Source organism: Mastigoproctus giganteus, chromosome 13, assembly GCF_048544385.1.
Source record: "Mastigoproctus giganteus isolate SK-2022 chromosome 13, ASM4854438v1, whole genome shotgun sequence".
NCBI classification, from domain to species: Eukaryota; Metazoa; Arthropoda; class Arachnida; order Uropygi; family Thelyphonidae; genus Mastigoproctus; species Mastigoproctus giganteus.
Window position 1 is genome coordinate 126,046,813 of NC_143587.1, and position 14,344 is coordinate 126,061,156.

The 14,344-nt window shown below is 35.8% G+C and overlaps 1 protein-coding gene across 1 annotated transcript in view; it reads right to left on the reverse strand.

The window, feature by feature from the left end:
• Positions 1–14,344, reverse strand: part of LOC150076424 (unconventional myosin-XV-like) — a 163,604-nt gene that overhangs the window by 75,113 nt on the left and 74,147 nt on the right. The window contains exon 8 of the mRNA XM_090387355.1: positions 9,674–9,768. Within this exon, the coding sequence (XP_090243481.1) occupies positions 9,674–9,768 (95 nt within the window). The remainder of the gene's footprint in view (positions 1–9,673; positions 9,769–14,344) is intronic.

Genomic DNA, 14,344 nt, shown 5'->3' on the forward strand with positions numbered 1-14,344 from the left:
TACATGCATACAACATCAGATCTGCTATCTTCAACTTAGCAGCTGCATAAAAAGATATGAGGATTACTACCTTGGCCAAAGCTTGGAAGAAGTTGTACGACGTAGAACCTGAAATGTACTTTGAGGGAGTTGAGGCATTTAATTTTTGGGACACTCTTCTGAGGTTCTTCTGAGAATGATGTGGAACAATGGCTCAAAGGTGATGAAGGTCATCCGGGCTATCAAGTTTTTTCTGAGGAAAAGATTGTGGAAAATGTTCTTCAGGGAGAACAAGAGGACATGATGATGACAGAGACGAAGAATCAGTTACACATCATCCTAAATTGTCTGTTATAAGATAACATATGGAGGACATCATACATTATATTGAATCATCAACAGACCCTGATGTACTTCTTTATTATGAATTTTAGAGAATTTCGATCTGCAGTAATAAGGAAGCAGTACCAAAGTGTAAAGCAACTGAAGCTTGATGATTTCTTCAAGACCACTTCATCAACTGGACCTGTTTCACCAGAACCCTCTACCAGCAAAGAATTAACACCTCTCCCTCCATATGGCAGTTGTTTCTGACTCTGAAAATTGTGATTCTTTCAATTAAGTTAATATTAATATTGAATATTATGTATTTTTTTTAACGTTTTTTTTGCATGTTTTTTATTCAATGGAGTTTAAGAATTTTAAAGTATTTTTTTCCCTCTAAAATGGATTTAAATGAAAAAACTAATGTTCATATTGAAAACAACGTTGTGTGAGCTTTAAGAAAAAATAAATAAATAAAAGTGGTGGAAACACTCCATTAGTTACACTGTATAGTTTTTGATGTGTTTAATTAAAATAAGGCGCCTCCATAGCCAGGTGGGCAGGAGCAGCAGTGCTCAGCACACGCTTCTTGATTAGACCAGGGTTCGAGCCCGTGACCACCAAATACGGAGGATGCGGAATGGACAGGGAATGACCACTGCATATCCCCGGAGCAATATGGCCTTAGTTGCTAATGCTCCTAAAAACCAAATAACAAACAACACAAACAATTAAAATAAAATCTGGTTTCTATGGTAAATTATTTTTATATTTTTAACAGATGTTTTACTGGCGTGTATAAATTACTCAATGTACATTATAATAATATTTTATTCATACTTATACATTATAATAACATTTTAATACATCCTGTACATTGTCAGTTCATTATTAATATATGTTTTTAAAATACATTTGATTTAACAGACTTTCAGCAATAGTGGACACCCCCTTTCCACAATTAGTTAAATCGAGGGCCTACTGTATTATTATTACCCATATGGTGCAAGGAAGCCTGAGGCTTATGCTGTACCAGCCAAAAAGAGAGAGAGAGAGAGAGAGAGAGAGAGAGAGAGAGAGAGAGAGAGAGAGAGAGAGAGAGAGAGAGAGTCAGAAGTAGAAAGGAATCACCAAGAAAGCAAGAAAGAGAAGAATGATGATATCCAACTCAGGACCCTGGGTCTGCCAAAGCCGTTCTCACCAGATGTGAGTCCCTGGGGTACTTTTACTACCTCTCAAAAGTAACTATCAGGGAAGATTATGACTGGAGAGACAATGTATATAAAGATCAGCTGTAAGGAGCTCATTTTCATACCTACAAACTTTTAATTTTTTTAAAAGCTGAAGATTACATAACTGCAAGCAGGAGGAAAGCAGAAGATTTTTTAAAATCCAGATTTTGGACTTTAAATTAACTTTTACTGACAACATTAGCATTTTATATTAAAATACAGCCATTGGATTGTTTATCAGTGCAGTATGCTTTCAAACATTAGCTTAATTAGGATTTTCTGTCTGCATATTTCTGTTTTGATTGTCTCTTAAGCATAAACTAATTATGACTGCTTCCAGAAAGATACCATTGGAGATTTCAGAAATGTTGAGTCAAAGTTTTGCTTATAACAATGCACCTGCTCTTCAGACTTGCTCTCAAGAGCATTTCCAAAGCTTCACCAGAAAGTGAAAATCTGCAGTGTATTTTTCCCCCACCTAGTTGAATATCCTCTCATATTTAGTATTGCTACTAACATATTAATAAGTGCTTTGCTCCTGTCATCAACTAAAATCAGAAACTTTTTTACGAATTTTGTATTTTAAAATTTTATTATTGCTCAAGAATGGTAAAAGCCCTTCCCCAACTGCAACATTAATTATTTCTTCATAAACAGCTGTAAAAAATTCTTTAAGGTTCTGTTTTTGGAGTAAAAATGTGCCTGCACTGTTAATTTTCCATAGAGTTTTGTTTTAGTTTTATGTTTGCACATTCCACAACTGAAAAGTGACTTTTCGCACGGTCAGGGAAATAACTTTTTAATTTTTCTGAATAGCAAGATTGTAGCTTCTAAATATAATTTTTGACCTTATTATCCAATATAGTGTAAGACTTAAGAATAAATTTTTCTTGTTTTGGGAAAAAGGGGAACACCCTTCTGTTCCCCTTTTTCCCAAAACACTCGATTGGTGAAATGTGTACACCAATACACCTTCTGCTCTAATTGATTTGACATGTCCACCAGAAGGTTAAAATGCCAACATAACTTTGGTTAATATCTTATATTTCAAGCTTCCCTATTCGTCAATTCCCCAACTTAAGACCAGTGTATCTCTTCTTTCATAACTGTGTCTGGTAGGTTCTCATACTGAAACTGAAAGAACTGATACTTCAAAACAACTATTGCTTCATCTATTTCTTTATCTTCAATGATATTGAAAAGTACTGAAAACTTGAAAATGATGCTCTGCCATTTGATGAATTTTTTGTTTCCTTCACATTTATAAGAACACCATTTTTAAATGACAACTTGTACACTATGTAGTCATATGCAGCAATAAAGTACTTCCTCATTCAACAAAAGAAAAGAATCTTCTCCTTTAGTTTTAGACATGCCTATGATTAAGTAAAAATCATCCTTCTTAGTCTTGAAATAGCAGTAGTAGTAGTAGTAGTAGAAGTGGCATGTGATGCAAGAAAGCAAATGTATGAGCTTATGCAGCATCAGCCAAAAGAAAAAAAAAAAAAATCACACCATTCCCTCCAAATGCCTGTCCAGTTCCTCCTTAAATTTATTCAACCTATCAACTTCCACAACAACAGATGGAAGTTTGTTCCAGCAATTAACTACCAGCTGGCTAAAGGCAAATTTCCACACATCTATTCTACATCTGTCCTTTCGTAATTTGAATTTATGCCCCCTTAAGTTCGTAATCTGAACAAGGGGAAGGATCCCATCAGAATTCAGCGTGCTCAACGCATTCAAGGCGTTATACACCTCAATCAGATCACCACACAGGTGCCTAGTCTCCAGCCACTGCAATTTGCAGAACTTAAGCCTCTCTTGATAAGAGGATCCCTTCATTCCCCTCACCAATCTTGTTGCCCTTCTCTGTACATGCTCAAGTAAATCTACATCCTTCCTAAAATGAGACCTCCAGACCTGTACGCAGTACTCAAGGCGTGGCCTGACCATTGCCTTATACAGAGGGATAATCACTTCCTTTTCCCTGCTAGAAAAATTCCTATATATCATGGCAGCCTGTCTGCATTGCTCAGAAAACTTCATATCTGCCTGCACAATTACTCCCAGGTCTTTTTCATTTTCTACCACCTTAAGTGTAGTACCACACAGTTGGTACGTTTCTCTGGGGTTACTTCTACCCATATGCAGTACTTTGCATTTGTCAAGGTTAAACTTCAGTTGCCACTTCTTAGCCCATCTGCCCAAATTATCTAGATCCTGTTGCAGTAGCACACAGCCATTACTGTCATTAACAACCCTGCCAACCTTTGTATCATCTGCAAACTTCGACATTAAGCCTGATATACCTTCATCAATATCATTGATAAATATACAAAACAACAGTGGACCTAACACCGAACCCTGTGGGACTCTACTAATAACATTAGTCCAAGAAGAGCAGCACCCATTGATTACCACCCTCTGTCTTCTCGCACTTAACCATCCTTTTATCCATTGTAGCAACTTACCCTTAATACCATTCTGCTCCAATTTATACAATAGTCTTCCAAGCGCAACAGTGTCAAAAGCTTTCCTGAAATCCAAATATATGATATCAAAATTATTTTTTGCATCCAGTTCCTTTGTAACCACATCATAATATCCTATCAAATTTGTCAGACAAGACTTTCCCTTAACAAACCCATGCTGTGTTTGAATTATTGCTGCAGTCCTGTCTAGATGATCCTGCAATGGATCTTTAACCAGCGACTCCATTATTTTACCCGGAACAGAAGTTAAACTAACTGGTCTGTAATTACTCGTGTCACCCTTCGATCCCCCTTTGTGAATTGGGGATATTTGCACATCTCCAGTCCGTGGGAACCTCCCCTGAGTCCAAGGATGCTCTCATAATTATGGCTAAGGGTTTGCTTAGTTGCTTTGCCGCCTCCTTTAATATAACTGGATAGATCCCATCCACCCCAGGTGCTTTTCTTACGTTTAACTTCAACAATTTCTCTTCCACTTTGCTCTCAGTTATTACAAAATCATTAAGTATCCTGGTACAATTTGATAACCTTTTGCCATTTTCAAACCTTAATAATTCCTCACGTGTGAATGTAGATGCAAAATACTCATTCAGTTTGTTTGCTATCTGAGCAGGATCATCAACAGTCGAACCATCGATGTCAAGTGGACTAATCAGATTCATCCCCTTCCTTTTAGAGTTTATATAAGTAAAGAAATTCTTGCTGTTTTTCTTAGCATCTTTTGCCAAGGATTTCTCGTAATCTGCCTGCCTAACCTCCTTTGTGACCTGATTACAGATTAACTTATATCTGCCATAGGCTTCTGAGTCGCTTGATAATTTATATGCATCCCATGCATTTTTCTTCTCTGTTACGAGTCTCATTAGTTCATTTGACAACCATTTAGGCCTAAACCTTGAACAATATTTCTTAATAGGTATGAAACTTTTAGTAGCTTCCACGATTAATTCCTTGAATGCTTCCCAAAATACAAAGTAGATTACCAAATTACTATTCTAGTAATTTGGTAATCTACTAACAAAACAGGAGATTTAAAAACTGTCATTATAAATTTACACATTTCTGATCTTATTATCCAATTCAAACCTTATTATTATATTCTTCAATATAATAACAAGACTTGAAATGGACATTAGTAAATGGATATGAGATATGTTGGTTTGAAAAGCTATGTTCTGATTTTCAAACCAGGCATAGCATTTAAAGCAATTTAAATTGCTTTATTCAAACCAGAAGAGAAGAAAGATGAACAGACTTTCCACATGACTGAAAATATGCCAGAGTTATCAGCCTGTTTGGACTGTTTAGGGATGCTTTTGCCAGAAGTTTGTGATTCAGAAGTTCTTTTTCTTGAGGATTTCCTTAATTTGGCTTCTTTCAAAACATCTTTTGGATCATGAACTGGATTTGGATATGAGTCAGTACCACTCACTATTGATTGCAGCATTACCATATCGAAAAGTACTCATATGGCATTTCTCACCACTTCCAACCTCTTCTTTAAACAGACTGATCAGAGGTTGCCACTGTTCTAGTTAAACATTTACCCAAATAGAGTCAATGTGACACATAATTCAAAACTTTCTTACTTTAGTGGCATGCATCAGTTGAAATTCTTTAAATTTATCTTTCCTTTTAGCACTTCTTAGTATTAGTATTAGTAGTGGAAAACAATGAAAGAAAGCAAGCTTATAAAGCATCAACCAAAAAAAAAAAAAAAAACCTCCCACATCACCTGTCCATCCCCTCCAATAATTTATCAAGTTCTTCCTTGAATTTATTCAAACTACCCATTCACACAGCAACAGATGGAAGTTTACTCCGACCGCCAACCACCTGCTAGCTGAAGGCTGCAAACATCCTTCCTCAATTTGAATATATGCCCCCTCATATGAGTAATCTGAGAAAGAGTGCCTTCAGCAATGAGTTTGCTCAATCCATTCAAAGGCTTAAATACCCCAATCAGATCACCTCTCAGATGCCTAGTCTCCAGATGCAGCAATTCAGAACTGAAGCCTTTCTTAGTAAAACCACCCTTCTGTTCCCCTCACCGATCTCGTTGGCTTTCTCTGCACCAATTTCAGCAGATCCATATCCTTCCTAAAGCCTCCAGACCTGTATGTAGTACTCAAGGTGTACACCATGTAGTTATACCATTGCCTTTTACAATAGGATAAGCACCTCCTTATCCCTGCTAGCAAAGTTCCCAAATATCACTGACAAAACCTCATGAGCTCTCCTGGCAGAACAAGACTTGAAATGGACTTTTAGCACTTCTTAGTATTGCACTTAGTATTGAAATAGAATTTTAGCACTTCTTAGCGCTTCTAAACAGTGGAGGCAAATAAACATTTGCCTGCACTGCTTAGAGAACTTCACACCTGACTGCACAATTATCCCAAATATCTTTCATTTTCCACTACCCTGAGTGTAGTACCACACTGATAATCTGTGTGTGTGTGTGTGTGTGTGTGTGTGTGGTACTACACTCAGGGTAGTACCTCAAACTTTATCTGAGTCTTTATCTTAAAATTAATGTCTTTGGTTTTTCAGAGGTCAATGAAAGTTGCAGGCCTTTCTTTTTTTGTAAAAAGACAGTTACTACAGTCATGTTGTGTATATGGATATCTTGAGAACTTTATGCTATTACAAATTAGCAGCAGATGACCTGACGCAATAATTCCATCCTTTCCTCAGTTAATCAGTGAACTAAAGGATGAGATTACCATCACCACTGTCTTAATAACTCCTGATTCACTCTATAAAGTGAGGCAGGAAATTGACTTTCATTGGGATGTCTGTCACCTCACCCTTGGAATCCATATTTAACATCTGTAAATAAACATTTGTCAGAAATCATATTTAATATCTGTAGGAAAGAAACATTTTTTAACAAGATGGAATCCCAATTACTTGCTGCAAGTGTAAGATTATTTAAATTAGCAGTTCCCACGATGATAGATCAGTTGTGGGAGCCTCTCCTTAAGGGGCTTTGTTCACCAGACCTAATCCTAATCAGCACTCTCTGTGGGGTTTTTTCAAAGGTGCAGTTTATCACCCATCATTACTGAAATCCATTAGTGAACTGAAGGACAGCATTACCATCACTATGTCCTAAATAATTCCTGATATACTCTATAAATTGTGGCAGGAAATTGAATTTCACTGGGATGTCTGCTGCATGACACTTGGAATTCATATTTAACATCTGTAAACTTGATGTAATTTCTCTTCATCAGCTCATTTCTTTTACCTTCATGTGAAAAATAAAGTTGTTATAAATATTTGAAGTTGTAAAAGACTTTATAATTATCCTGTATTAAATGCATTATGACACTAATAATAAAGATTTACAAGAATTTATTGTTTAGTTTATTATGCCTGTCAATAGAAAAGAACTCCTACCCACCATAACAGGGAAGTAAAGTATATTAGGCATGCGTTCTGGTGTTTCACAACTTGAATTAGGATTAGTTTTGTTTTGTTTTTCTTTTTTTATAGTTTAAGTACCTACCTACATCATGCCTTTAAATTGCATATACACTACAAGACCAATCGCATGCGCCCGCACGCACACACGCACACACAGGTAGTTTCAAAAGGGGGGCTTTAATTTAATGAGGTCACCTTTGACCACCTACAATAACCCAAAACTTCCTGGGAATAATTTCTGCTAACTTTCAATAGGTGCCAGCAGAGAATTTGCCTCCATTTCTTCTGCAAGGCATTTGCCGAAGCCTGTTTGGTATATTATTCTGGTGTTCCAGTCTGCCCCCAGAGGTTTTAAGTAGGGTTGAGTCGGCTAGTCCATCTTTTCAACATAACTGTCTACCTAGTTCTGTATGACATGGAGAATTGTTATGCTGATACTGATGGGGCCCATTTCCATAGCATCTCTATGGTGTAAATTGTCCAGAATGTCCAACTATATCCACAAACTTTATGATCTTGGGCACTACCTCCAATGGACCAGTACCAGCTGAAACAATCTCACACCATAAGACTACCTCCAAAATCTTTCATGGTCAAGACCACATACTCCAACAGGAAGTCCTCTCCAAGAAATCACCATATCAAAACATATCCATCAGAATGAAATATGTTGTAGCAAGATTCATCACTCTGTAGCACCTTCTGCCACTGTTATAGAGAGTTTGTAAATGTCAATAATGATACCAATCTAAATACCATTTTGCACTGGTTACTCTGGTATTGGCCTTACTTTCAGTGCCTCTATCTTAAAATAAGGCCACTACATGTAACCTAAGGTTATGCAACCCTATATGAATAGTTGATATAATGACAGATGTTCCTGTGGCTTCTTGGATCTGCTCTGTGAGGTTTTCTGCAAATGATGTGTGTGAGGAACAAACCTTCCCTTATGGTTCAAAATGTGTTCTGTGAGTTCAAGACTGTTCAGATCCCCCTTCTTTTTTTTTCATTGAGTTATTATCCATGGTCTTCCATCTTTGAATAACATCTGCTATAGTAGATTTTGGGATGATCAGATGAATCATAATTGCACACACAAAAAGGTTACTGTTATGGCATCCAAACCCCACCTCCCAAAAAAAAAAAATCAAAAGCAGCCTTGTTCTCAGTGCTAGCATTAGGTGACTCTACAGGGCACCACATTGGGCACCACCTTATGAGCAGCCTGAATCACGTGAAACTCCTTTAAAAACTGTGTGGCACTTTGTGTTGATAATTCCCCTGTTATGGTAGACCTAAAAGCTGAACTGGAGTAACAAGGGTATTAAAAGAGGAGATTGAGCACTTCCTGATAATAGGCTGTCTATGACACCTTATTAATTTGTGTATTGAAAGAAAGCTGTATGTCTTCCTGAGAAAGTGAGGAAATTTACCACTATCTAGAAAGAATTTACCATTATTTTTTGCACATAAAAGACTGCTATACAAATTGGAGCAGTGCAGCATTAAGGGTAATTACTGCTATGGATAAAGGGATGGTTGAGTGGGAGAAGACAGGAAGTGGTTATTAATGGACATTGCTCTTTGTGGATTAATGTTATTAGTAGAGTTCTCCAAGTTTCAGTGCTGGATCCAATGTTATTTTCTATATTTATTAAAGATATTGATGAATGGCTTAATGTCTAAGTTTTCAGATAATACAAAGGTTGGCAGGGTGTTTAATGACAGTAATCAAGGTGAGCTAATTTTTCTTTATCAACAAGATAAAGAAAAATTAGGCAGATGAGATGAGAAATATCAGTTGAAGTTTAACATTGACAAATGCAAGGTACTACATATGGGTAGCAGTAATCTCAGATTAACATAAATCTTTTCTATATGCACCCATCACAATAACAGTCAAAGTGCTTGTTTATCTTTTTTTTATAATTTTTATGTTATTTGCCACAGAAGATGGAATTAAAGGGTCTAAAAATGTTTGATTTATCCAAATGTAATGTTTATTTAATTTAAGTTTTTAAAAATTATGTCCTTAGACTACAGTGCAATGCATTTGTTTCACAAACTGCTTGTCTTTGCATTATTAGGAATGTAAAATCTCATATTGAACTAACATGTAAATATTAACTTACTGATAATGGGCTGATCAGGAAACTTTTAAATGGTTACAATGAATGCAAATCATATAATGCTAATATAATTATTACTTACTGATATTGCAGTTATTTCCTCTATACTTGGAACATTTCTTCTGCCTCCATATTTAAATGTTTTTATGAGATTCAGAAGACAAACTTTAGCAGCAGCTGCAAAAAAAAAAAGAAAAAAATTACAAAGCTAGTGTTCTTTGTGTACTTTTTTCAGCAGATTCACATCCTCACTGAAAATGGAGTGCCAAAACTGCATATATAATTTCAAGGTGTGGCCTAACCAAGGCTTTATATAATGGAATAATTACCTCTTTGTTACTATCCGAAAAATTGCTGTATATATCATTGACAAACTACCATGTACTCTCCTGGCAGCCTGTCTACATTGAATTGAGAGAAATTCAGTAAAACCATGATTTGTACAGCAGTTCTTCATGTGGAATATCAGAAGCTTTCTGAAATCTAAGTATACAATGTCAAAATTATTTTTTGCATCCAGTTCCTTTGTTGCTTCATCACAATAACCAATCAGGCTAGTCAGACAAGATCACCCATTATTAAATTCATGCTGTGATTGCCATATAACTGCATTCCTCTCTAGACAGTTCGCTATTACTTGTGTAACCATTATTTTCCCTGGAACAGAAGTTAAGCATGGAGGTCTGCAATTACTCACTTTACCCTTTGATCTCCTTTATGAATTGTGGATACATTAGCACACCAACTCATCCATAGGGAACTCCTCTGAATCCAAGGATGCTCACATAATTATGACTAAAGGTTTGTTTACCACTTTTATTGTCTTTCTTAATATAACTAGATAAATCCCATTTGCCCCTGGTGCCTTATTTACTTTTAGCTTTAACAATTTCTCTTCTGCTTTCCTCTCTGTTTCCAAAAAATCAAACTCTCTGTTAGAATTTGATATACTTCTGGAATCCCCATCCCTAAAAATTCCTGATGTGTAAACATAGATGCAAAATATCTATTCAGTGTGTCAGAACCTGAATAGGATCAACAGTTATACCATTCATATCTAATAGACCGATGTATTCATCCCTTTCCTTCTAGTGTTAGCATAAGTAAAGTCTTTGCTACTTTTCATTGCATTCTTTGCCAGACAATCTGGCAATTTTTGTTATATCTGCCTTAAGTTGCCTAATTCGCTTAGTGACTTGACTGCAGACTAGTTTATACTTACTATAGGTTTCTGAATAACCTAATAATTTATTCACATCCCATGTATTTTTCTCCTCTGTCACTAGTTGCATCAGTTCATCTAACATCCATCTAGGTCTAAAACTTGAACAGTGGTACAAAAATATCTTAATAATATTAAAAGCCCAGTAGCTTCTACAATTATTTCTCTGAATGTTTTCCATTGAGAATTTGCAGGTGGAAAGCAAATTTCCTCCCTTTACCTTTGATAGTGGTTATATCCCACATTGATACACTGTAATCACTGCAACCTAAGGGATCCTTTATCCAATGATTCCTAATGCATGAAGAGCCACCACTGATAATCAGAACAAGAATATTGATTTCTCTCATTGTCTCTCTAATGTGCTTGTTTAGAAAACAGTCATCCCAAAAATCCTCCAGAAAATTCTTGCAACTGTGTGACCAACCTACAAGTTCCAGTTAATATCTGGAAACTTAAAATCCCCCAGCACAAGGGGACTTTTAACTTTCAAATAGGCAATCTGAGGTCGAGGTTGCCTATTCATTGAAAAACAAATAGAAAGATCTGGGTTACATAGACAGTTTTTCAAGAAAGGTTTATGAATTATTTCTGCCAAGCTCTTAATAAAGATGGCACTAAAAATAACCTAGTGGATAAAGTGTTGTGAATCTTGGATAATGCTCTTGGGCATCCAAAAGATCCAGTTCTAGAAGACTGCCTGAAGGAAAAGTTAAGTTTTTGTTCATATCAACAAAGACAAGTAAGTGTACTATTATAACATATGAATCATTGCAAATTTAAAGCACTATTACCATAGGTAAACATTTTACAAAGCAGCAAGTGAAATTGATGAGTGAAGGGACTAAAACTCAAATTTTGGAAGGACTTCAACACCCTTAAAAACATATATATGTCGATGAAGCCTGGAATGAATGTCCTATTAACAATATAAAAAGGGGCATGTAGCACTTCATGGGATTTAAAGAAACTGCATAACAAATACAAGCTGAAATTGTGCAACTAGGCAAATAGTTGAGCTTTGACAAACAAAGAGCTCATCCAGCTGGATAAATTGAGACCATTATAAGGGATGGAGATAAAGCAGAAACTCCTTCATTAAAATCTCTTAAAGTAGAGAATCTTGAATCAGTTTAAAGCATTTAGAGCCAATAAAAGAAATTATTAAAACAAATCCAGATCCAGTCCCTGAATAAAATGGTAAAGTGATTGGTTGTTTGTAGAATCCTATGAAATGCTACATGAAGGTCTATACTGAAAAAAGGATTCTATTCAACTGTACTTGGACAAATTTTTCATCCCAAAGAGAGATTTTTTTTTTTTTTTTTTGTTAGTTGTTGGTACATCAGCTTCTGTGTCCATAATGCACCTCCCAAGGTTTTTGCAGTATTCTGATCCAAGCCCGAGGCGGGATTTGAACCCGCCACCTTTGGGTTGCCAGGCAGGCACTTTACCCACCCGGCTAGCCCGGTCGGCCCCAAAGAGAGAGAGAGAGATAGCCACATGAAGTCTTGAGATGATAATGGAAAACTCCACAAATGAAGATAAGCGTTCACTTAAAGCAAAAACTTCAAGTGAAGATAAGTTTTACATTTTAATTGTTTCATTGAATATTTTTAATATTCTTGCAGTGATCTAAATACTGTATACATTTATGTAAAATCCATACACTGATAACTCATAAACTTCCCACTTCTGAACTTTCCTTAACCTAGCATAATGAAATTTAGGATGCCAATGAATGCTTAAAATAAAGTAATATCAAAATATGGTCTGACTTTCGATGTTCAAGAATTAATTACTTATTTATGGTTTTTTGCCTATTTATGAGAATAGGTCTATATATGTCTTTCTGCTGAATATTCAGCCTCACGCAGAATGAATTAAGGACGTCTACAGCCAATAAAATATGTGCACATACAGAGTAAAATGGAATTATCCAAGGTCTAAAAGTAAGCTCTAGAAAACTAATCTAAGTGCAAGGACTAAAGAAATATAGAGAGAACATCAGAGTTTTTAAGTTTAAATGGATAATAATGGAAACTGAAATGGTTAAAAGTTTATAAATCTTTGTACATTTTAGGAAGAGAGCTGTTAATATTTAAAACTGCCTCATATTTAAGTCACATAAGTTAATTTATAAACTTAAACAGCCTTTGAATGAAAGTGTAAATATACTGATTATGTGTACTTCGAGACTGTTAAAAAATATGCCTAATGTACATTTGTATTTAGCCTGTTATTTATTTAGAAACATTATAAACATTATACTTCTTTGAATCTTTCTTAATCAATGGGGTTTTAAGAAAAGTCTACAAAGAGTCTACTATCCTCAAAACTACAAATGTATTTATACCAATGGTAAAGTTCCATAAGATATTAAAATGGATGACAAGTGAGGTTAAGAGTTTAACTAAGCAAAAGAAGCAAGCATGGAATAGTTACACACAATCATGGGATTCTGATTTGTATGAGAACCAGGGCTGTAGTGGAGGGTATATGCCGTAAACCCTCTGGATTCTTTTAGGTGAATAGCGTATACCCTGTGAATTCTTTTAAGTGAATAGCGTATATCCTCTGGATTCTTTTAAGTGAATAGCGTATATCCTCTGGATTCTTTTAGGTGAATAGCATATACCTTCTGGTTTTTGAAAGACTTTGAAAAACAAATATTATTAAAATATCTACTGAAAATTAAAAAATTAATTTATTAGAATTTGATTCTTAGGCGATACTTATAGTTTTATTATTTTTAACATATATGCAGTAAATATAAGTAAGTAAATATTTAAAACTGCCTCATATTTAAGTCAGATAAGTTAATTTATAAAATTATAAATTTTTAAACATTTTTAAAAATTTATAAACAGCTAACCAGCAGAACATTTGCTACCCAAATGTTTCCGAAATTTGAATGTTGTATGGGAGCTATGTCTAGTACAGACTTGTGGCACTAGGTAACACTGCATACATCCTTTGTGAATCAGTGTGCCACTAATTCACAAAGGATGCACGTGGCGTCGGCCTGGATAGAGTCATTAAATATTTATGCGCAGTTCTTTAGCAGTGTGCTTCGCACAGTTTGTGATTGTTGTGATGGCTGATGTGAGAGAGCAATGTGCTTGCATCAAGCTTTGTTTCCTTCTTAACGACACAGCAGAAACCCATAAGAAGTTTAAACTTGCTTTTGGTGACAATGCTTTAGGCCAGACACAGACCTACTACTGGTTTAACTGTTTTAAAAACGGTCGAATGTTGGTTGATGACGACGATTGTTCTGGGCATTCATCATCGAGCACCACCACAGAAAATGTCACAAAAGTTCGGGTGGTGATCTATGAAGACTGCAGGTGTCTCATCCACATCTGTGGCATTGTAGGACTATCATACGGCACGTGTCAGGGGATTTTGTCAGATGAGTTGAACATGAGAAGGATTGCAGCCAAGTTCGTACCACGGTTACTGAGTGAAGACCAAAAGCAGCATTGCATGGAAGTTAGCAGAGACCTTCAAGAACAGGCCAGGAGGGAT